General features: G+C 40.8%; 3 protein-coding genes across 3 annotated transcripts in view; 1 reads left to right on the top strand and 2 right to left on the bottom strand.

The window, feature by feature from the left end:
* Window positions 1-194, bottom strand: part of PDCD11 (programmed cell death 11) — a 42,939-nt gene extending 42,745 nt beyond the window's left edge. Inside the window, exon 1 of the mRNA XM_027852193.1 lies at window positions 61-194. The gene's annotated coding sequence lies outside the window, so the exon portion shown is untranslated. The remainder of the gene's footprint in view (window positions 1-60) is intronic.
* A 175-nt stretch (window positions 195-369) lies between these two features.
* On the top strand, window positions 370-4,556 carry ATP5MD (ATP synthase membrane subunit DAPIT). The gene is made up of 4 exons (XM_027852047.1): window positions 370-457; window positions 2,915-3,011; window positions 3,097-3,189; window positions 4,433-4,556. Exons 2-3 carry the CDS (start codon window positions 2,925-2,927, stop codon window positions 3,184-3,186), a joined length of 177 nt encoding a protein of 58 aa, XP_027707848.1. The 5' UTR covers window positions 370-457; window positions 2,915-2,924; the 3' UTR covers window positions 3,187-3,189; window positions 4,433-4,556.
* On the bottom strand, window positions 4,554-23,031 carry TAF5 (TATA-box binding protein associated factor 5). Its single transcript, XM_027852046.1, has 11 exons — window positions 21,193-23,031; window positions 17,015-17,252; window positions 13,449-13,764; window positions 12,946-13,109; window positions 12,700-12,835; window positions 10,810-10,930; window positions 10,223-10,352; window positions 8,359-8,523; window positions 6,498-6,675; window positions 6,093-6,270; window positions 4,554-5,800 (listed from the first exon to the last, which is right to left on the bottom strand). Exons 1-11 carry the CDS (start codon window positions 21,809-21,811, stop codon window positions 5,583-5,585), a joined length of 2,463 nt encoding a protein of 820 aa, XP_027707847.1. The 5' UTR covers window positions 21,812-23,031; the 3' UTR covers window positions 4,554-5,582.
* Window positions 23,032-24,050: the final 1,019 nt, after the last annotated feature.

Genomic DNA, 24,050 nt, shown 5'->3' on the forward strand with positions numbered 1-24,050 from the left:
TAAAGGCTGTGAGCGGAGCCTGAAATCGGCGCTCCTTCCGAAGCACGCAGCCTCACTTACCTGTCCCGGGCGCCGGCGTCCAACGGGCTGGTTGGGGAGGGGAGGCCGGGATAGGGGAGGTCCAGGGAGAACGTCTCCCGACCTACGGTTTTTCACCTCGGGTCCACGTGGATCGTACCGCCGATGAGCTTCCGGAAGTAAATCGCCGTCTGAAACTGCTTCCGCTAGCTCCTAGGTAAAGGGGAATGCGCCGAAGGGGGTGCAGGGGGAAGTGGGCGGGAAATCAACAACGGAAGGACAGAGGCGTTCCAACTCCAACCAATCGGCGATGAGACTCGCGTTCCTCTAGCCCTATTAGCGTACGCCGGAGAGGGAAAGGCAGGCTCTTCCGAGTCGGGGTTGGGGGCGGTGGCAGCGGACAGTGAAGGGCAGCGGCAGCGGAGGATTCGGCTATCGGGTGAGTAAATTGCAGACGATCCTGGACCGCTAACTCCTTCTTCTGGGCCCCTCACACGGCGCGTCAGGGGCCCTAAGTCCCTTCGGGTCCCAGAGTATCGCGAAGTCTGAGGGGACGCTTTAATGGCCGAGTTCCTCGCGCGGCGGAGGCCACGGCCAGCAGGCCGGAGGGGGCCTGGAGGAGAATGAGAATGAAGGAAGGACCCTGGCAGGAGGGAGTGGAGTCCTGGTTGAAGAACTTTCTTATGGCCTGGCCTGTAGTTTTCATTTCCCTCCAGTCCTTTTCATTCAAGTATACCGAAAAAATGGTGGTGGTGGGGAGGGGGAAGCTGGGAAAGGAGGGGGGGGGGAGCGGAAGGCCCTGGAAATGGAGCGGTGACAGGTGGTCAAGAATTGAGGTCAATAGCAAGGAATGAGGCAGGGCGAAGAATCATGGGGTGTCGGGGGATGGGAGAACCCTAGAAATAAATGAGCTGTAGTCCACAGGAAGAAAGGGGCCATGAGGGGAAAAAAAGTAACGCGTCTTCGATCACGTGGTAAGACACCTCGGGTACCAAAGAAGAGAGAGACAGAGGACCAGGAGTGAGTAGGGAGTACAGGAGCAAACTAGTGGTTTCACGTTTGAAAGACAAGAGCTCCGAGTTTGGTGGCCGACTCAGATGTGTCTCTTGTCTCCTTAGCATCTTCTCCAGAACTAAGCACATAGGGGTCCATTGAGTACAGAGGAGAGAATGAAAGTCATTTAAGTCACATGCTAATATATGCAAGGTATTTTGGAGAACGTGAAAGGCAGCCTAGCATGGAGTATAGAAAACTGGTTTCTGACACTTGGAAAACCTGGGTTTTCCTGCCTCTGATATAGCCTGGCAGCTGACCCTGGGCAGGTCACTTAATCTCTCAGTGCTCTAGGCAGTACTAAGACCGTAAGTTACAGGGAACGTACCTGCATTGGTAGAGGAAGTTTCGACACCTGAGAGTTCCTATACCAATGGAATCATAAGTCCAGTTCCTATCTCTACTTTGGAAAATTCAGAAACATGAGATGGGGTTCCTGTGCCCTAAGAACTCTGTTTGAGAAGATAAGCACAAAACAACCATAAAAGAAGAGATTCAACATGGCTGTGGGTGATTAGTCTTAGATTTAGAGCTGGAAGGGCCTATGTTATCAAAGCCTTACCCTTAACAAAATATTAAAAAGAATATTAACCCTAGCACAGCAATAGAAAATTAAATATCATCTTTAGCAGGGGCAGGATTAGAAACTTCACCTCCTTATTTTGTTATTGCTGTGTTGATTTAAAGACAGATTGCAGTGGTGCTTTGACAAGAGTTTTGTATTTGGAGTCAGACTATATTTTAGTCCCTCTCTTGCCATTTATAAGCTTTATGACTTTGAACAAGTTGTATATATTCTCTTAGCTTGTTCCATCAGCCATAAAATAATAACTATAATGCTTTAAGTTGTATAATTCACTATGCACAAAGTTATCTTAATCTTTATAACAGCCTTGTTGTTCCTTGATTTAATTGTGCCCCACTCCTTTTGGGGTTTTCTTGGCAAAGTTACTGGAGTGGTTTGCCATTTCCTTCTCCAGCTCATTTTACAGTTGAGGAAACTGAGGCAAACAAGGTTAAGGGACATGCTCAAAGTCACACAGCTAGTAAGTATCTGAGGCCGGATTTGAACTCAAGTCTTCTGATTCCAGGCCCAGCACTCTTTCCACTGAGCCATCTAGCTGCCTTAACAACCCTGGGATAGGTGCTATTACCTCTACTTTACTGATGAGACTGAGAGAGACTTGCCCGGGATCACCCTCTATTAAGTAAAGTATCTGGGGCTAGGGTAGTACTTGACTACCCTACAGAGGTATTGTGAGGATCAGGTCAACAAGTTATTTAATAGTAAGCAGCAACTAAGAGCCAGGCATTTGCTAAGTAAGTACCAAAGATAAAAAGAAAGGCCAAAAATCCAGCAATGACATACAAACAATTATGTATAAACATGAGAAAATATATGTCAAGTGCTTCTTCATATAAATCATGAAGTACTGTAAAGATGTGAGCTCTCAGTATTTGAAGTGTAATGTACCCCTCCTCCCCACCCCCCCCAAAAGTAGGTGTTTTAGCTATACCATTGCTAGGACTTCGTATAGTTGGTGAAGCAAGGCAGCAGTGGATAGAGTGCTGGACTCAGCCATCAAGACACGTGTTCTAATCCTGCTTCACCAGGGACAAGCCACTCAACTGTCACTGTCTGCCACTTTATATAAAATGTTAGCAAACTTTAAAGTGCTGTGTAAATGTTAGCAACTATTATTAAGAAGTCCAATACCACCAAGGAGAAAGATGCTGATCAGTTAGTTGCTGTATTCAATTACGTTGCAATAAGTGTAACTTATTTGTTCAAATCAAATTGCAGCCAAATCAATTAATTGTTGGGTTTTTTCTTCATATTTAGGATTTCAATTATGGCAGGTCCAGAATCTGACAGTCAGTATCAGTTCACTGGTTTTAAGAAATACTTCAATTCATACACCCTTAATGGCAGAAAGAATGTAAGTATTTGGTGGTGATACTTTAGACACTCCTATTTTAAGGTAATTTAGATGTAACATTGCTTTTCTGATTGGTTTTATTCAGTATGTACTGGCAACTTACGGAGGAATCGCTTTGCTCATACTTTACTTCAAGGCAAGGTCTAAAAAAACTCCAGCTGTGAAAGCAACATAAATGGTAAGATATTGACATGATGTATAAAAACACTTGTAACTGAGCAGCACAAATTCTGAGTTTTGGTTCCTGAGTTACTTTACTTAAAGAAGGTTTTCTGGAGTTTAAAGTTTATTGGTAGGCTATATTACAGGTGAAAAATGCCTATTATACAAAAAACATGAGAATATTAGTATTTCAGAGAGCAACTTTCTTCTCATAGCATTTTGGGTATTTTTAAGGGATAGAGCAATTTGAGTTTCACCTTACATATTTGGAAAAGTGATATTCTCTCTTAGAACTTTAAGCATTTCTTTGCTCTTTAGCATTGTTAACCTAAAGTTTTCTGCCAAATTCTCAAATTAGTTTTTAATCACTATAAAATTGACGCCCTTAGAACATATAATTTAAATCATAGTTTGAATCATGTGTTTCTAAATAGTCCCCTGGATGTTTGGATATTAACAATGATAAAGTGTCTGTAGCAATTATATTTAATTGTTTATTGATTTTTTTTGATGAGGCAATCAGGGTTAAGTGACTTGCCCAGGGTCACACAGCTAGTAAGTGTCAAGTGTCTGAAGCCAGATTTGAACTTGGGTCTTCCTGACTTCAAGGCTAGCCCTCAGCAATTATATTTTAACAAATACATTAATTACAATTAATTTTGTTAGGTGGAATAAACATGTTCTTTTCTTGGGACACTCCATCTCTACTCATCCTTTCCAGTCCAATTCAAATAACACCTCTAAGAAGCCAAGCTTCCCATGTCCTCCCAGTCTGTAGACCTTTACACCCCATCTTCCCTCCAAAGCTTATCTAATACTTGGCTTGCATTTCATGCACTTCTATATTTTGTATTATATGTAGACCAATAGACCTTAAACTTTCTAAGGGTAGATACTATATTGTATCTTCCCTAGAAGCTAGCATAGTATTCTGTTCACACTATTTGTTCAATGTTTATTAAACTGAATTCTCAACTTCTGTTTATATAATGTTCTTTTTCCAAAGTGAATACTATGGCATCAAATGCTTATTAACAAATGTTTGAGAGGCAGCTAGGTGGCACAGTGCATAGAGCTCCAGTCTTGGAGTCAGGAGGACCTGAGTTCAAATCTGGCATCAGACACTTGACACATAACTAGCTGTGTGACCCTGGGCAAGTCACTTAACCCCTAATGCCTCACCAAAAAGGCAAAAAAAAAGTTTGCCTTTAAATTGGTATGTGTATTCACATTTATGTTTTTGGGTTTTGCTTTCATAGGAGTCCAGTATGTGTGTGTGTATATGTGTATACTTTGTCCATCATCAAGTTCCCTGGCTGAAGGACCTCCTGCCAACTTAGCATGTGATCTGCAAGTCTTGAAATAAAACATGAACTCAGAAAAGTTGGCTTGTTTTTATTTACAAGGTATCAAAAATATAAAAACTGTACAAAATACAACAAAGGCAGAAAACTGGCAGTGACTTGTCTAACTCTGCTTTTAGTTTCCCAAAGCAAGGCTCTGTATTGGAGGTAAGCAACTGAAATGTCTGCATTTGACTTCAAGTGTATTATAGTTTGTATATCAGCTAACTGGGACCGAAGTTTAGCTGAAGATCTTTATTCTAAGCTCCTTCCACAAAAGGTTATTAGTTTACAAGGAGGAGACTAGGGAAACATAGGAAGTCACTTCCCATGTGAATCAGTACTTTATTGTCTTCATAAGAGAATTTCTTTATTAACAGGACTTATTCCTTCACTGGCTTATGAAATTCTCAGTTGCACTTAAGTTGATTACGCAGACTTCCGTAAATAGTGCAGTGAGACTTATTCATGAGGCCAAGAGGTTTATTTAAATTAAGACTAGGCCCCTGCTTATTTGATATCAGTGGGCTGAGAGTGTATGTGATTGTTCAAGGTGAAGAACAGTTAGGAAAATATTAGAGTAGGCAACTGGTCTGTAATACTTAAGTACTGGGTACTTAAGTGCCAGACAGTAGCTAAATTTCATTTTTTCATATCAGGAATATACCCAGGTAGAGCTTCATTCAACCTAAACTTAGTGTTACATTGGACACTAAGGGCTTTGAATCTTCAAGTGGGCAAAACGTATTGAAGTCAATAATTATAGTTTTTTTTTTTAAGAAAATAAATTAAGATGGAATTTGAACAGAAGATGCATAGTTTCCACATAATCCAAAGCACCGTTTTCTTCCTACAGCATCCATGCTTTGTATCCGACTCACAAAAAGTAGTTAAATATGCAATTGCTGTAGAACTGTTGTCCAGTTAAGATTTCCAAGAAGCCTCCTTCCAGATCCTTTTAGATAAGACACTCTTTGTGGCTTAAATGTTAATCTTTGAGGTATTTTACTTTTTAGTATCTTTTTTTTTCCAAGAGTGGCTTTCAAAAAGTCTTAATACAGATGATTTATTGTGGACTATAAGCTCCTGCAGCTAAAACCAAGTTTCTTCGAGTAAAATGGAGATGTACAACTGGTGTTGACTTGGTCATATAGGTTCCCAACAGTAAATCCTGAGAATTTTCAGGCAAGTTTATATGTCCAGTGGCTGTAGTAAAATCATCAGTCTCTAGGTCTTCAAATGCTTTTATAGCATCCCACAAACGAACTGTGTTATCCATTGACCCTGTGGAGAGAGTATATTTATTACATCATTAACTAAATTCTGATGTTCTATTAAATTCTACATTTTAGCACTTTTAACAAGGTTTCTGATAAAGGGCCAATTATGAACAATGTAAAATATCAAATAGGATTAAGCCTAAGAGAATAATCCATACCACTGAACAGGTTTGGAATTGCTATGAAGGAAAGTAAAAAATGAGTAAAGAATAAAAAGAGTTTTTTAAACTAATCAAGACACAGAATTACTTTTTTAACACACTTATCCTCCAACCCCTTTATTTCTACTTCCTTACCTGATGCTAAAATTTCTCCATCTCTACTAAACTTAAGTGAACATACTGTATCTGTATGGCCTTTTAATTCTCCAACCATCAAGCCATGTCCAATATCCCAGAGAAGTACCCTGCCATCTGTTGCTCCAGTAGCCAGGAATCTCCCATTGGGAGAAAACGCCAGAGAATGAATTGGTCCCTATAATGTAAAAACCATGTGAAATTTTTTTTTTTAGAAAAAAGGTTTCAAATAGTTTCAAACTGCAAAGAATGGCAACTGAGTTTTCAACTACAGATTCCAATAGGAGTACAAAGTAGTATTTAAAATAAAAGTATGTATTACTGTTCATTTAATGAAATTAGGACCATTTTTCTCCTAAAAAGCAATGACATTTTGTTGATGGTTTTATTTAAATTATAATTTACCTTATGTCCAGTGAAGATCCTTACACAATTCCCATTCAAGACATCCCATAGCCTTACTGTTCGGTCTGCTGAACCCGTAGCAACATAGTTAGAGTTTGGATGAAACCGTGTACAGTTCACGTCAGCAAGGTGGCCAGCAAATATTCGTAAAGGCTGGTAATGATCCGTAGCCCATAGCCTCAACAAAAACAAACAGAAAGGCAGCTTTAAAACGAAGATAAAGCATAGGTCCCTGATGTTAGTATGTTCTACCATAAAAGATGTGGTACTAAAACTACCGCAAAATTAAATGTTTATTAAACTGAATGGCTATCAAGGGAAGAAAAAAAGCAGATTTCCATTTTTAAGATCTGTTGACAGAACTATATGCTAATTACTATGGGGGGGTGCATTTCCTTCCTCCTCTTTTCCTCCCCCCAAGTCTCTGGAAGGAAGCTTTTTGGAAATCTAACCTAGAGAGAGCAATTGCGTATTTAACTACTTTTTGTGAGTTAAATAGGAGGTAAAAACACTATATAAAGAATATGTGGAAATTATATATTTTCTGTTCAAATTTCATCTTATTTAACATCTGAGCAAAATGGGAAGTGAATTTTTTATTAAAGTAGTGCTGCCTTTAATGTAACTGCTGTGTTAAGGGAAATAAGTTAATTTAGTGTCGCTCTAGGCTTCACATAAGGAAAAACTTCTGTGCACCAGAGCTACCCATAAGTAGAATGGGCTGCCTCAGGGGAAGGTATGGGTTAGGTCCTATGAAGAGACCTTTGAGGAAAGGCAGCATGACATGTTATGTGGATTTTGTAGAGGGGACTCCTGTTCTGGTATACACTGGACTAGATGACTTCTGAAATTATATGGTGGTTTTTCTCTAATTCTGTCATGATTCACTGTCCAGTCTGCCCTAGAAAAGTGGTAGGATTTCAGATAAGGCAATATGGTCTATTAAAATGGTTCAACCATTCTGAGAAAAAAAGTTAGAATAGTAAGTGCTTCACCTTAACCCTTTGACCCAGTTTTCCTACTACTAAAATACACTCCCACCAGGTCAAAGACAGAAAGTCCCCATATAGACCAAAGTATGCATAGCAGCACTTGCGGTAGCAAAGCACTACAAAGTGATACTCATCAGATGAGGGATAGCTGAACAAAGGGATAGAGGAATGCCATAGACTATTACTGCAATGAAGAAAGAAAAATTTAGAGAACTTTATGATTACAATAATGTACATTTTAAAAAAATACTAAATGGAAGCCAAACTTCAAGTAATCATAATCCAATCTCAGTCCCAGCAAACACATAATAATATGTATCTTCTCAGCAGAGGTGGGGGGAATAAGGGCAGAATGTTGCATATATTCCAAATGGCACATTTTTATCTTTCAGTTACAAAAAAGTTTGGAAGGGGGGGAAAAGGAGAGGGAGAAACTATTTAAGAAAATCGATTTAAAAAAATCAACAGGAACATTTTATTCTGTCCATATCAGTCATCCCCTTTTTGCCTTATTCTACAAAAGTGATGACAGGGTGAAATGATGGTTCAGATTGGGGTGAGTATAAGGTACAGAAAAGGAGGGCTGATGGTATTCACGCAGTTGCAAGTAGGATGTTCTCATCCAGATCCAGCTCCTGTTTCTGTGTTAATTTTGAAATTTATAAGTATGATTAACTGTAGCACAGTACAAGTGATTAGAAATCACAAGCTCTGTGTCAATTTATCATTCTGTAAAATATGATAACTCAATGCTGTTTTAAGGTTTGTTGCTTGAAAGTCACTGAATAACCGTAAATCACATGTGGGAAAATTCTTGTTCCCAGTAAAACCTCATCTTCCTCTTTGACAAGTAAAATTTATATTCTTACCGAGCTACTCTGTCATGTCCTCCTGACACAAAATAGTATCCATATGGAGAAAATTGTGTGTCCCACACCGGATAGTTGTGTCCTTTGTATCCTACCAAACAAGTGAATGTTTGAAGACTCCATAGTCTAACAGTGCCATCTTCTGAGGAGGAAAGCAAGTAGTTTCTAAAAGGAAAAAGGAAAAAAGGATAAATGTGATTTCTATTCTAAATGAAAATTAGACTCCAAATCAGTCAATGAATGTTCTTTCTCTGTATGGCCACCACAAATGAGGCTGTTACGAAGAGCTGATTAACAATAACTTGCTGGCTTTGTTCCTAGATAGAATACATGGTGAGTACAGGAGTAGGAAGCCCCAAAGTGCTAATGCCAGCTATGCTGGTCAAGACTGAACACCCACCTTGTGCACAGCTCTGTACTAGGTATTATGGGCCATAAAGGTTTGCAAAGCACTTTAATTCTCTCATTTGAACCTTACAAAAACTGAGGTAGGTGCCGGAGTCACAAAGCCACAGTCTGAGGCAGAATTCAAATCCAAGTTTTCTTGAGTCCAAGCCCAGTGGTTATATGCTAATACACAATTGTCTTAGTTTCCCCATCTGTAAAATGTGAATACTACTTCTGCATACACTTCCTCACAGGGTTGGAAAGCTTTTTGTAAACTATAAAACACTTACGAAAGCGAGCTCTACTTTTGCCAAAATTTATAGAAATGCTAATTATGTTCCCATGCCACCTTAATATAAAATTCAAATCTTCAGAAAGTATTTTTGTGGCTTAGCACTGAAAATAGAATATTTCCCCTGCCCAACCATAAGATAATGTCATTTTTAAGACATTTTGTACCTAAGGCAAACTCTTGCCTCTCAAAACATTTTAATGACTAAGGAATTGTTTTGAAAAAGATGAATTTATCCAAATAAAAATTCTTAACTAAGCACACACAGAACATGTAACCATATAAAATGTTCTTATTCCTGGGGGGTAGGGTCTAGAGAGCCACAAGAGACGTGTTCATAGAATCACAGATTGAGAGCTTAAAGAAACCTTAGATTGTCCCTCTCGTTTTACAGATCAGGAAATGATCTCAGAGAGATCTGGTGCCTTGCCCAATATACAGGTAAGTATTAAGGCCAGGATTCAAACTCAGGTCCTCTGACAAATTCAGGCACTGAATATTAGCCCTTCAGTGTTTCTTCCAATTGGGCTTTTCTTTCTGTTTTAGTCATAACTCTTAAAATAGTATTGAAGAAGTATTTTCATTGATCTTCTGATTACAACATGATGAAAGTCTCAATCAGGCGCAATTATGCCCTTTATATGTAATTAAGAAGGTATCAGGTATCAATAAAGAGGTTTGTTCAAAGATAGCAGCAGACAGTGAGAGGTAGCTGAACCCAACTCAGTATGACCATCAGATTCTCAAAATATAAAATCCCCTAATTTAGAGAGTTTAATGTAGGAGAAAATGTTTGTGAGGTACTTTCCAAACCTCAAAGTGCTAAATTTCAGGATGACTTATGAATGCTAACTGGGCTTACCCAAAAGCAAATGAAAAGGGATGAGATCATGTTGAATTTTCAAATGAGTAAATTTGCTTTGCATGTTTCCCATGACAACCCTTGAAGAGACACCTTCATTAGGTTATTAGTACTATCCAGTGTATATTTTAATTGTTATTCCTTTGTGCTGGGGCCCTGAAGTAAATTAACAAAAGGCAAGATCCTTAAATCTAATCATAATGAATATGTGCAATATTAGAACTTTTCAGTGATATCTTAATTTGCATAATGCAGCTTTAGAAAATATTCTGCCCAATCGAAATATGTTGCCTTATTTTCCTTTTCTCCTTTTCATATTTTACCTGTCAGGACTGAAGCTTGCTCCATAAACAGGCCCACTGTGACCATATAGAATCTTCAATTCACTTGCTGTTTTCTCATCCATGATTCTTTCTAAAACATCATCTGATTCTTTGTCTATGAGGCTGAGATCTAGAAAAAATTTCAGACAGCAATAATTTAAATGGCACTCACCAAAAACTGACTGACCACATCATAATTTAACAATATATCACTCATCTCACAATTAAGTATTGTTATTCTTTATGTCATTCTTTAAGATTTTTGTCCAGTATTTTATACTAAAATGTTACTACCAGAAACCAACTTCCCTTAAAATGAGGCTTTGCCCTAACTTATTTATTCTTTCACTACAAAAGCATCTCTTTTTGTATGTAAAATGAAAACCCTTATCCATACTTTTTACGTGATATTCTGGTGTTATACATTCAAGGAATATGGAAAAAAGTTACTCTTATAAGCTAAAATGAAACCAAGTAGAACAGAAGTTTATGGCAATGGCCTTAAGATCAGAAGCTAGGGGACTTTATGGATTCCTAGTAGTGTAGACAAGTAAATGAAAAAAGTCATAATAAAGTATTTCTATTACCTGTTGCTGTCTTCACACTACGAAGCTTTTTGGGAGTCACAGACCATACTCTAACAGTGGAGTCAGCAAAACCTCCTGCAATCAGACTGGAATCATCAGTAACATCAACTGCCGTGAGACCCTGTCAGTAAAAAGGAGAGAAGTTTTAACAGGAAATCATATTGTGAGTACGGTATTCATACTGAAAAAATATTAAGTTCCTTCTATATGCCGTGCATTGTACTGTACTGGGGGAGGCAAAAATAAGACAAGATGCCAGCTCTCAAAGTGGGTTTTGGTTTTTTTGTTTTGTTTTGTTTTTGCAACTGGGGTTAAGTGACTTGCCCAGGGTCACACAGCTAGTAAGTGTCAAGTGTTTGGTCTGAGGCTGGATTTGAACTCAGGTTCACCTGACTTCAGGGCCTGTGCTCTGTCCACTGCGCCACCTAGCTGCCCCTCTCAAAGTATTTTCAGTTTAGAAGGGGCAGTTAGATAAATGCATCTCATCCTCAACATGTCCAAAACAGAATTCATCTTTCCCCCAAATCCACCCCTCTTCCAAACTTCCCTCTTTCTGTCAAAGTTCCTGCCTTTCTTCTGGTCTCCCAGGTTTTTAACCTTGGTCTTATCTTCAGTTTCTCCCCCTACTCAGTTGCCAAATCCTTTTTTTTTTTTTTTAAGTGAGGCAATCTGGTCCTCCTGACTTCAGGGCGCCGGTGCTCTATCCACTGCGCCACCTAGCTGCCCCTCAGTTGCCAAATCTTAACGATTTTTTTCCTCCTCTACATCTTTTGCATCTGACTCATCTCTGCTCATACAACCACCATCTTAGTCTGAGCTCTTCTCACCTCTAACCTGGGCTCCTACTCTAGCTCCATAATGGGTCTTCCTGCTTCAGCTCCCCCACCCCATCTTCTACATAATCAATCAGTCTCCAAGTACTTATTAAGAACTGGGGATACAAAGGCAAAAGTGAAACCAGGTTCCTGCCCTCAAGGAGTTTACATTTGAAGAAAGACAATGAGTACGCACATTAAGTATATACAGAATGTCAATGGAATGAACACACAAGGCAGTGTTGGGAAGGGGGAGGCCTTCATGTAGATGTTCCTTGAGCTGAGCGGTAAAATAAGCCAGGGGTTCTATGTGGTGGAGGTGAAAAAGGACAGCATTCCGCTCATGTGGGATGAGTAGCAGGGACATGGTGAGCCAGGTGACAGTGCCATGTCTGTGGCCCATGTCTGAGGACCAGTAAGGCTGACGTCACAATGTGAAAAGACTGGAAAGGCAGGAAGGAGCCATGATTTTCCTTATGTGCAGAGCTAGCCAAGTCACTGCTCCCCTACTCAGTAAATTCTAGTAGCTCCTTATTGCTTCTACTCAAGTGATCTTTCACCTTCCACCTACCTGCTTCCCTTCATTTTTAACTTTAAATCATCTAAGTTTTTCCTGAAGCATATAATTAACAACAAACTAAAATTAAGAAATTTTTGTTATAAACACACAGGGAAAATTTATGTACAGTACTGTATAATCTTAAGTATAAACCTCTTAAGCTTATAAAATGCAGACTACAGAAACTTCCCAAGCCTAACAGAATAAAATCATGAAGCATCCTATTTCTCAGAAGTTCAGATAATTCTGATCGAATTCAATAATAAATTGACACTTCAGTGTGATTGCTACAAATCATAAAAGACTTTCCAAGGAATAGTGTACATTTTTTTCTAATCCTGTCCATCTTACCTATGTGCTGTCTTTAATGAAATCACATTCATACGTTAAATCAAAAAGCAAGGTTACATCTTCCTCAACCCAATTTTAGGCTTATTTTAACTATATTTCACAGGCAGTTTTTCAAAATCAGTTCAAACTTATTCTGTCCTGAACTTCCACTAATATTTCACTAACCTGATAGGCATTAAGGAATGTATAGAAACAGATGGAAGGTAAACAATCTGGACCAAGACGAACACGTTTCGTGGTTTCTTTCATATTCATTATCTTATCCAACTTATCTGAATCTTTCAATTCAGGAAGAGGAATTCTATGGGAAAAAAAAAAGAGCAGCTTGTCAAATAATGCTTTGGTATTACCAGATATGAATGAGCTACCCTCATGGAAGACCCCATCTGGTTGCCAAGGCTTCTCTCTAACCTGTTTTGAGGTGGAGCATTAGGATCTTGTTTTTTGCTTTTAGATCCCATACTATCTTTTTTAGGTTTCTTTTTTTTGGGCTTTCCTTCCTCATTCTCCCCTTCTTCATCTTCATCATCCAAAGGAACTTCAATTTCGGGTTCTTTTAACAAGCCAAAAAAAACCTATAAATCAAAAGAGCAAATATTTCAAAGAAATACATACTTTCAGGCATTTCTAATGCACTTTCCCCATTGATGCACAGTGAAGTAAGATGCTGACAAGATGGCCAGTGTTTAAAACAAACTATGTATACCCATTCATTAGAAAACGAAACATCCCTATCACTGTAACGTCACTTCATTGTGTGGGCCCCAATTTAGCACAATGCCCAGCACACAGCAGGTGCTTAACAAATGCTTATTGACAGACTGATTGGCTAAAAGAACGTGTGAGCTGATCCATTGGAAATGCTTCCGATTCTGATTCTCTGCATGATACGTGTCCCAGGACTGGGCCCATACCTTTGCCTTATTTGCCTCTCGCTTTGCCTCTCCGGCCAAACTTCCCACCATAGCATCTATCTGTTGCTTACTCCGAGGCATCCCATCGAAGATGTCAATGTACAGGTGCTCCTGGACTATGTTCCATATTTGGTTGTTCTGTTTCTCCTGAAGGTGTCTTTTCAAGAGTTGATAAGAGTCCCGGGAAATGCGCAAAACAAATTTACTTGTTCGAAAATCCAACATGGTCTCATTCCCTTTCATGTGCTCCTTTTTGGTAAGGCTAGATAACACTCGAAGATCATCCTGATAATAACATTCCTGATCGCCATGAAACCTATTTCAATTTTTAAAAGATTAATTTTAATAACTAGTTTTTTCTTCATTATCACTATGATATTTGCCTCCCTCCCATATATCCTTAAGTAATATTGCTGCACCTTCAAAGCAATCTGCTAAACGGGGATTAATACAGCTAGTGCATTAAGAATAAATTTCATCTTAACTTATTCTAATTCAATTCTTAAATTCAGCCATTAAGATTCTATACAATAACCATTTCATCTGCCAATGAAATGCACAACACAATTTCAAAAGGAGAAGTAAATAATCTGTTACTGAAACTAAAGGCAAGAGAAGTGCAGCCATTATTTTAGCATTTGGGAACATTCATTTTAGTAATAATAGTAACATTTACATGGCATATCATAGTTTATCAAAGTGTTTCCGCATCTCCTTTAATCCTCACGATAACCCTATGACAAAGGCAGGATAGGTATTATTATTCCATTTTACAAATGAGGAAACTGAGATCCAGGCTTGAGTGACTCGCCTACAATCACATGACTAAGAGGTGGCAGAGCCACGCCTTGAGACTCAAACCCAAGTCTCCTGATCCCAAGTCCAATATTCTTTCTACTACAACACAAAATGTGTCTTTATTTAAAACTGGATTAAATAAATGTTTCAACATGATATTTAAGTTTTAAGTATTTACTTACTATATGAACCATATTAAATATCATTTTAATATACATGTTATGGCTAGGGCCCTTCCACTCCTAAATTTATCATTATAAAATGCTACTGATAGCAAAAAAGAATTAAACATGCACATTCATTATTCCAAAAAGTAATTGAGTAAGGTCTTTTGGTCTTAATAATAAATACTTGTTTTTCTATGTATAAATCTCAAATATAAAAACTGTTTCACACTGGCTACATTTCATATCATGCTGAGCCATAAAAGCTAAATTAAAAATAATTACACTATCTGCCTCACTAGGGTATTATAAAGAAAACACTTGGCAGAACTTAAAGCACTACATAATGAGCTATATTATTATTTTTATTGAGGGTACTCAGAGGCAAAAATCTAGAAACAGAAATATTTAAGGTTAGGTTTTAGCTCTGATTCACAGTTCAAAGATTACTGTAGTGTTCATTCATTAGTGTTCATTCACTTCCATTAATTCATTTTCACTGTTAGGCACTGGGAAAAGGGCAGGGTTTTTTCTGTTCTGGTTACTTTTTAATAGATGGAGTATTTTGCTCAGACTTCAAGTACAGCAGCCACACAAGGGCCAGGTCCTAATATTGACTGTTTCAGGAGTCTTGACCTGCTTGGTTTCTTAGTGGGGCAGGCTCACTTAAGTAGCCTAATGGCCCTCTACTTCCAGGGGCTCATTATATTGGAGTCAGACTTAGTACAAACACCCTAGCCTACTACAAACCCAAGGCCACCAGCTTCAGCCTCCTGGATAGCTGGGATCACAGTTGTTACCACAACCAGGGGGTGGGGGAAGATTATAAACAATTAGGATATAGTGGCTGACCTTTTGGAGTTTATAATCTAACAGGAGGCAAAGTATTGCATATAGAAAGTTCACTTCAAAGGTTCCTTCCAGGTCTGAAATTTTATGATATAGAAATATGTAAACCTATCTAATAATATAGGAATTATAGTGCAGAATAGAATATTCTGGCATAAAATAGGTAATAAAGTACCATATGAGATCAGAGGAAGTAAAGATAATTTCTGACTGAAAGGACAGAGTTTGAGAAAGGGACCAGGGAAGGCTTTCAAGTGGTCTGTATATTCATCTTCAGGAATAGGTAGTGTTTCAAAAGGCAAAAACGGGTGTGGGGGATGGGGAGAGACAACAGACACTCTACATAAAAATAATGGCATGACAAAGGTATGCATGTATTGAAGAGACAGGAAATTGTTCAGTTTGGCTATAGTGTTAACACATTGCATTGCATTGAAATGAATTGAAGTGAGTTATGAGAGATAAGGTCTGAAAGGTAAAGAGGTGCTAGGTTTTAGGTGATTTTTAATAGGAAACTAGAAGCTGGGCTTTATAGGCAATATGGAGCCATTAATGTATTTTGAGCAGCAGACTAACACGAGCAGATCTGTGCAAATAGGAATCTGGTGGCAATGTGAGGGATTGGCAGGACAAAAGACTAGAGGTGGGTAGGGAGATCAGCAGTCCAGGCAGATGGTAACAAAGGATTGCCCTTGGGAAGTGCAATAGGGAACAGGCAGGAGGATCATGAGATGATAGGATCCTGAGCTAGAAAAGGCCTTAGAGATCAGGTCAGGAAGGACAATCCTCCCCATCCTAGAGAGGAGGAGACTAAGGTGCCATGAGGTCTAATGACTAGGCCACGGTCCTAGAAGTACTGAGAAGCAGAGCAGGGATTCAAGAGGAGTGCCTTGTCTTAACGATGGCTGCATCTAAAAGACTTGGTGACTGATTAGACATGACAGGTGAGGAAGAAAAGAGTCAAGATAACACCACAAGATTCAAGCATGGGTGAATGGAAGGGCCCCTGCAGTAGGGAAGGAGTGGGTTTGGGGAAATAAGTTCTGTTTTGGACAAGTTGACTTTGGAATACCAATAGAACATTTGTTGTTAGAGACACATTACTCTCTTCTTACTAAATATCAGATGAATTCTGAGGTTTGGTCAGACACTTGGCTGAAATTAGAAGTTTCAACCTCCTGAGCAAATGAGTGGAGGCTAAGCATTCAGCTCAGGGCCAGGCCAGAAGAGTATACCATCTATACTTACATCTAGGGATCCAAAGAAAGTACTGGCAAATACAAATACAAGGCAAGGAAAGACAGTCCCTTATTCTGATCACTCACCCAGAAGAACCTGAGGAAGTAGCAGTAATAAGAGATGGAAAGAGATGGAAATTTCTTAATGATGGGAGTAAAATAAGAATAAATCCTTGGAAGTAAACCCCAGTCACTGGTGATTAACTTTCTTCTACATTTTCAGTCATGCTACAGTATTTTATAATAAAAGCATAAAGAAATAAACTTTTGTGAGGACTCCTGAAGTGCAAAGAGATCTAGACTAGGAGTCAGGAGACTTTGAGTTCTAATCTTGAATCCTGCCACTAACTAGACTTGTGACGTTTGACAAGTCATTTAAACCCCCTGGGTCTCCAATTTACTCATGTATTAGAAAAAGGCTGAGCTAGGTCACTTCATATGTTCCTTGTTGTAATTAAATGTTGTAATTCTACAATATAATATATGGATAACCTCAAATACAATGACATTCACATACTTCTCAAAGAATGATTTTGCTTCATTTTCATGCTGATTGTAGACCAATTCCAAGTACATATGTACAAAGAGAGGATAAAATAACTGAGATAATTCTGCTCGATGACAGTCCAAGGAGCATTCAATGAAATGTTTTAGTCCACTGTAATACTCTTCATACATTGCTGGATCCCCTTGCTGATTGTAGGCAGACAACACTGCACTGACATCAGGCTGGTCTTCTACAGCAACTACTCCAACTGCAAAAAGAAAAAAAAAAGGACTTCAGGGAGAACGAAACACTGAAACCTCTGGCATACTGTCCAGGGGTGAAGCATGACTCACACCTATTCCCTCATCCTTCTCCTCCCCTCCCCCAACACATACAAAGAATTCCAGCTTGTCTATGGGCCTTTTCATATTGCCACATACATCTACCACCTTGTTATTTCTGTGACTACTATCAAATAATCCAAAGTCAAACAGCAAAAATAACTTAATAATTTATCTGAAGCGATTTCATTTTAAAAATGTGATCCCACCATTCTTTAAATTCTCATGGCACTCTGTACCACTCATATAGATCCAATACGCTTGGCATATAAAGTCCTTCACAATCTGGCTCCAGCCTACCCTTCAAGATTTATTTCACATTATATCCTTTATGCATTCTACGTTCCAGTCACATTGGTCTCCTGGCTGTCCCCTGAGTTCAGCATTTCATCCCCCATCCCAGGGCCTGGAACTCACTTCTCCTTTAGCTCCACCTTTTAGAATCCTTGGCTTGTTTCGGTTCAAGTTGGTACATCCTACTTGATGCCTGTCCTAATCTCTATAGTTTTTAGTATTTTCTCTCTTCTCAAATCATTTCAAGACTTATTTACGTTTACTTATTGTATTCCCCTCCCCTCTCCTCCTCTCAAAGGCAAGGGCTGTTTTTGTTGCATGTGTGCACTCGGGTGTGCTCATGTAAAGGTGGGAGAAGAGGAGAGGAGGGAGAAAAAGGAAAGAGAGGGAAGGAAGGAGAGACTAGTACCTAGCACAGTGCCTTGAACATTGTAAAGGATTAATAAATGTTTAATTTAATTATTCTTCTGTGTGGTCCTCTCAATACCTAACAGGTCTTGACATGTAGTAGGTAATCAAATATTATCTAAATTAAATTGAAAAAAAGTTTTGTCAATCAACAAGAATTTATTAAATGACTAGTAGGTGCCAGGCACTGGGGATACAAGTACAAAGAATGAAACAATCCTTACTCGTAAGAAGCTTACATAAAATATTATACAAATGTTAATTTAATAGTCATGTTATTCTCTTTGGCAAAGAGCAAAGACCAAAGACATATATCCTTTTAATTGTCATACTGAAGTACAACGACAAGCTTTTCAGAAAAATCATAGTTTGTTTCTTGAAGGCTTAATGTAGATTCTTATATATCATATACAGTAATGTATGACTCATTAAAAGAGCACCCGCCCTGGAGTCAGGAGGACCTGAGTTCAAATCCGACCTCAGACACTTACTAGTTGTGTGACCCTGGGCAAGTCACTTAACTATGATTGCCTCACTGAGCCCCCCAACAAAAAAAGCAGCTTCCAGAAAGATAATCTGTCAACTGTACAGAATTTGTAAATTTGCTTTCTATGACCTTCTGCTCTCTGAGTCTCATTTTTCAGATCTATAAAACAAGGGGGGCTGGACTCTCCAATATTTCTTACAGCTCTAAATCCTGTGATTCATATGATTCTAAATTAACTTGATAAAGGAACAAAATGCTACTGTCACTTGAAACCACTATTATAGTAAAGTCACTGCTATCCAGGACCCCTAGGGAATAAATTAGTCTGGATGACTTACATCTTCAAACACCAAAGCCTTTTTTTTTTTAATTTAACTATTTGGGGAAGAAATCTTTTTAAATACAGTATACATTTCTGAGGATTCCAGATATAATTTGACCTTTTCTTCATGACTATGAGTCATCAGTATAAATATTAATTGCTATACTGTGCTGAAATAGCAATGCTCTGGGACATACGAAGGTATGTATTTCAATTCAATAAATATTTATTAAGCACCTACTATATATAAGGCAATGTGCTAGGTGCTGGGGACACATAGACAAAAATGAAAGTCCTTGCCTTCAAGGAGCACTTATTCTTAGGGGAGGGGGAATATAATACATACACAGAAAGGAAATACAAAATACACACATATATATATATATGTATTTTGTATATATATTGTATATATGTGTATATACATACATATATGTGTAAGTATACTGTATATATGTGTGTGTATATATATATATATATATACACACACAAAGCAATATTAAACAGGAAAGAGTAGTTTGCTCAATGACCCAAGACTGCTATGCTTTTCTAGTTCTTGTGTTCACATACTATAGCTTCTCTTTCCTCTATCAGTTGTCCCTCTTCATTACTAATAGCCTCAACCTTATAATAGTCAATTTCTGAGCTGGAAACTAAATAAGCAAGCTTGTTAGAACTATATATAAAATACAAGCCAACAAGCTCTGGATAAGGACTTTTCCTACAGGTAACCTACATGTATTTTTCAGATGGGTTTTGAGATATCTATTTTAGTGACTATTTTTGTTTACTCCTTATGTCTTAGCTGTGTTCTGAATAGGTAAGGTTGCCAGACAGAGTTCCAGACAGGTAAGATATCTAAAAGCTTTGCCCATCTATACTATGGGTTGTACTTGGTGCTATATAAATATTTATTCCCTTCTTTAAGTTAACAGAAGAGCCAACTTCTACAATCTACCATATATACTAGCCCCAGGAAATATTCATAAAATGTCATACCCTTGCCCAAACCCCACCAAAAAAAAAAAACCCCACAAAACTTTCCAGTCTTATCTCTCTCTACTCCCCTCCACAAGCCCCCTTGATCCAGTCAGGCTGGTCTTGCTACTACTAGATAATCTTTCCTTGGAGTTGCTATTCTTCCCCCTCTCACTCACCTAGATCATACTTATCCTTCAGGGTCCAGCCGAAATCTGACCTCTAGTCTACCAGACCTTCCTAGACCTCATTTAATACAAAAGTGTGAATTTCCAAAGCACTAATTTTCTGTAACAATAATTTGGCTACTTAGTCATATACCATGTCAGTCATAAAATATTAAGACCCTATGATATGCCAGAAACTGTGCTAAGCAGTGAAACTGAAAGGCAAAAGACAAGGAGTTCACAATCTAAAGAGGGTACAAATTTGCAAACAATTATGTACAAACGTGTTCTACAGAGGATAAATTGGAGGTAATCAACAGAGAGAAGGCACTGGAATTAAGGGAAATAGGAAAAGGCTTCCTGCAGAAGGTGGGCTTTTGGAAGCCTGGAAAGTCAGGAGGCTGTGATGTATTTGTTTCTTGCTGGATCAGTCTTATCTCTCCAACAGGATCTGTAAATTCTCATTTCTTTTCCAAACTTCACAGCACCCCCAGCAAAAAGCTATGCACACAAAGCATGCGGGTGCAGAAACAAAATAGCAAGGTTTAGAGTATTCGGGATTCGAGGAGTCAGGTTTTCAAGGCCGGATATGAGGGGAGCCAAGGAATGAAAGATAAAAGGTGGTTGATGTTTGAAAGGCTTTAAGGCACAGGGTAGCAAGGCTAGGGGCAAAAACATGAGGGCTAATCATGGGCACCGAGGAGCTCCAGGTGCCTCATTACCAATCCCTCCAGAATGGCCCTGGGCTTGTGGAAGGCTAGCATCCAAATCTGTGCTCATACTCCCACACCCCAGCTAGCACGGCCATCTCTCTATCCACCTATCCATCCATCCATCCATTCGTCCATCCTTCCACTTATGTATCCATCCATCCCTCCAACCATCCTTCCACTCATCTACCCATCCATCCTTTTAACCATCCTTTCGTCGGTCTATCCATCAGTCTTTCCCTCCGTCCATCAGTCCATCCGTCCATCCGCCCGCCCGCTCGCTCGCCACCCCCACAAGCAGGCAGGCAGGCAGGCAGGCAGGGACAGCTCCAGGCTCCAGGCGGAGGCTGTGCCCACGCGCTGGGCGCGCTCCGGAAAGGGGGCGGGCTGCGGCCGGAGAGGCGGGCCCAGGAAATTCAAACCAAACCCGCAGAGGAGCGGGGCCGGCAGCCCCTGACAGCTAGCCGGGCTTCCCCGCTAAGCCCAGGGAACCCTCCGACCCACCTTTGGCCGGAGCGGCCGCGGTCGGGGCGGCCCCTGAGCTCCCCGTGCCGGCTCCCGAGGCGGCGGGGCCCGCGGACGCAGGGCAGGCGCCGGGGCCGGGGCCGGAGCCCGAGCCGGGGCCCGGGCCGGTGGGCCCGGCGGCGGCGGCGACCCGGCTCAGCAGCGCGCTGGTGGCCTCGGCCCCGGGCCCGTCCACCTCTCCTGGGGCGCCGGCTCCCGCCGCCTCCTCCAGCAGCCGGGCCTCGCGCCGCAGGATCTCCTCGGACTCGCGTAGGTTGCTCCGCCGCAAGAACTGCAGCACGGCCAGCAGGGTCTGCCGGTCCTGAGAGGCGATGCCCTCGACAGCGGCTGCCGCAGCCCCGGCCGCGCCCCCCGGGGCTGCTGTCGCCGCCGCCGCCGCAGCTGCCGGAGGAACCACGGCGGGCTTCGGGGTCCCGCCATCGCCGCCGGCTGAGGACGCCGCGACACCGCCGCCGCCGCCTCCGTTATGGCTGCTGTTGTGGCTGCCCCCGCTGCCCTCTCCCGGACAGTCGCCCGGCTGCGTGGCAGGGAGCGCCGGCGGTCCCTCCGGGTCAGGCTTGATCACCACCTCCGTCTGCTCCTCTGCCAGCGCCGCCATCTTGCAGCCGAGCTCCCCAACCCGCCGCCAAGTGTGGCCACCTTTCCGCCGCTGCGGGGGCGGGGTGGCGAGCGCTTTGCGACGACACAGTGAGGTGGTTTACGGCAGCCTTGGGGGAGCCGGGGGCGGAGATATCAAGGGACGGAAGAACCGCGCTGCTTTAGGAGGGTAACGTGACGAGGTGTGCTCCTTCATAGTCAGCAAACGTTTTTGAGCCCCTGCTAGGATAATGCCGGCTCGTTCCACTCCCTTGTTCCCGATATTTAACCCGGAACCAGGCAGCAAAAGTCTTATCTGAGTCTTACTGATGCGGAGCAGGAAGACGTGCCCTGCCCGGACTAGGGGACGGAAAGGTGGCAGGCGGGGCGTCCACCTCTGACCTTCATTTTAGTCTCTTTCTATCGCGTCCAGGTGCCTGTTGCATGCAGGCCCTGCGCCTTTAAATGTTTTGGGGCAGAATTCCAGAAGAGGCATGTACGGGTTTTTAATTTCTTTAGATTTGTGTTGATATCATTTGTTTTTACATCATTTTCGTTTTCGAACACATATTCCTTCACTCTATCCCAGAAAGCCACCCATTGTAACCGAGTAAAACAGAGGTTTAAAAAGTTCAGCAAAACTCAGCACATCAACCGAGTCTGATACATGCAGTGTTCCACAGCCATAGTTCTCAGACCTCTGCGAAGAAGAGAAGGGACATTGCAATCTCATAGCTCTTCTTTGGGGTCAGGCTTAATCACTGTAATTTCACACCATCCAGTTTTGATTCCACTGCTAGGAATACCCCAAGGGAGTCAAGGATGGTATTACAGGATTCACCTGATCTGATGGACCAGGGCACTTCTAATAGAACTGGACAAGTGTGCTTTGACCCCATAGAGGGACACATGCTCTGATCCATTGCTGAAGGAGGTACCCAGTTTTATCAAATTTCCAGTGCCTGGGGGCTGTGTCAAAGGGGACATCCAGTGTATGATCTATAAGCTAGGAGAGTGACTTCTGACATCTTTTGAGCTGGTTTCTTTGTTGGGACATAGCATCCAGAGGTTGGGTCTCTAACTCCTAGACCAAACTCCCTTCCTTGGCTGTCATTGTCCTTTGTGTATTGTGTATGTCTCCCTGTGTTAGGATATGAGCTTCATGTGTTTCACTTTTGTATTTGTTACACACTTTGTAATATTTTATGCATGTTTTGTTGTTGTTTAGTCGTTTTTCAGTTGTGTCCCATTTAGGATTTTCTTGGCAAAAATACTTGCCATTTCCTTCTCCAGCTCATTTTACAAATGAGTTGCTGAGGGAAACAGGGTTAAGTGACTTGCCCAGGGTCACATAGCTAGTAAGTGTCTGAGGCTGGATTTGAACTCAGGTCGTCTTGACTCTGCTTCAACACCTAGGTGCATGATATGCATAACTTCGTATTATAATGGGTGTCATATTTCTTACCTTCTCAATGAGTAGGGGAGGGGGTGAAGGAAGGAAGGTGAAGGAGGAAGAGAATTTGAAACTGAAAGTAATTTGTTTTAATTTTAGAACAAAGCATGCTTTGTAATAGAGGTATTTTGTATCCTCAACATTTAGCATGGCACCTGGCACATGATAAGCATTCAATAAATGCTTTTTCATTCATTAATTTGAGAGGATAAGTATAGGGCATAGGAGTTACAGGTCAGAAAAATTCAGGTCCCCCTAGTGGGAGGTGAATGCTATTGAATCATTCAGTTAGCATTAGCTCATTCAACAAGCATTTATTATTCAGGGGAGCTCGACAGTGATAATTGGGGGGACAGGGACTTGCAACAAGCTTCATTTGAGGGATGTGGACACTTACGATGTGGGGGCAAAGAGTGCCCTAGGATTAAAAATAATATTTAGGGTTACTTTCCCAGGCCCCTGAGGGGGTTTGAGGCTTATTCGGTAGCCCATCCTGTACCAAAAGAATTTCCTTTGCCTCCCTTATCCTGTGTTCCTTATCCTGTCATTTATCTTCCTTATCCTGTGTACAACCATCTTCCTCACTTTGTTTGTTCTAATCCTAATCTCCAACTCCCATGTGAAACTCTAAAAATATGCCATTATCCTACAGGCTGTATAGCTTTCTGTCTATATAAGCCTGGGTCTTTTCCTATATCAGCGCCTTTTGTTTAGCTGCTTGCTAACCTCAGTCCTGTGAAGCTTTGATGAAATATAGCTGCCAATGGCTACAGAGAAGGTCTCAGTGAATTCTTTCACAGCTGAACCA

This window comes from Vombatus ursinus, unplaced genomic scaffold, assembly GCF_900497805.2.
Source record: "Vombatus ursinus unplaced genomic scaffold, bare-nosed wombat genome assembly UNPS02009205.1, whole genome shotgun sequence".
Classification (NCBI taxonomy): domain Eukaryota; kingdom Metazoa; phylum Chordata; class Mammalia; order Diprotodontia; family Vombatidae; genus Vombatus; species Vombatus ursinus.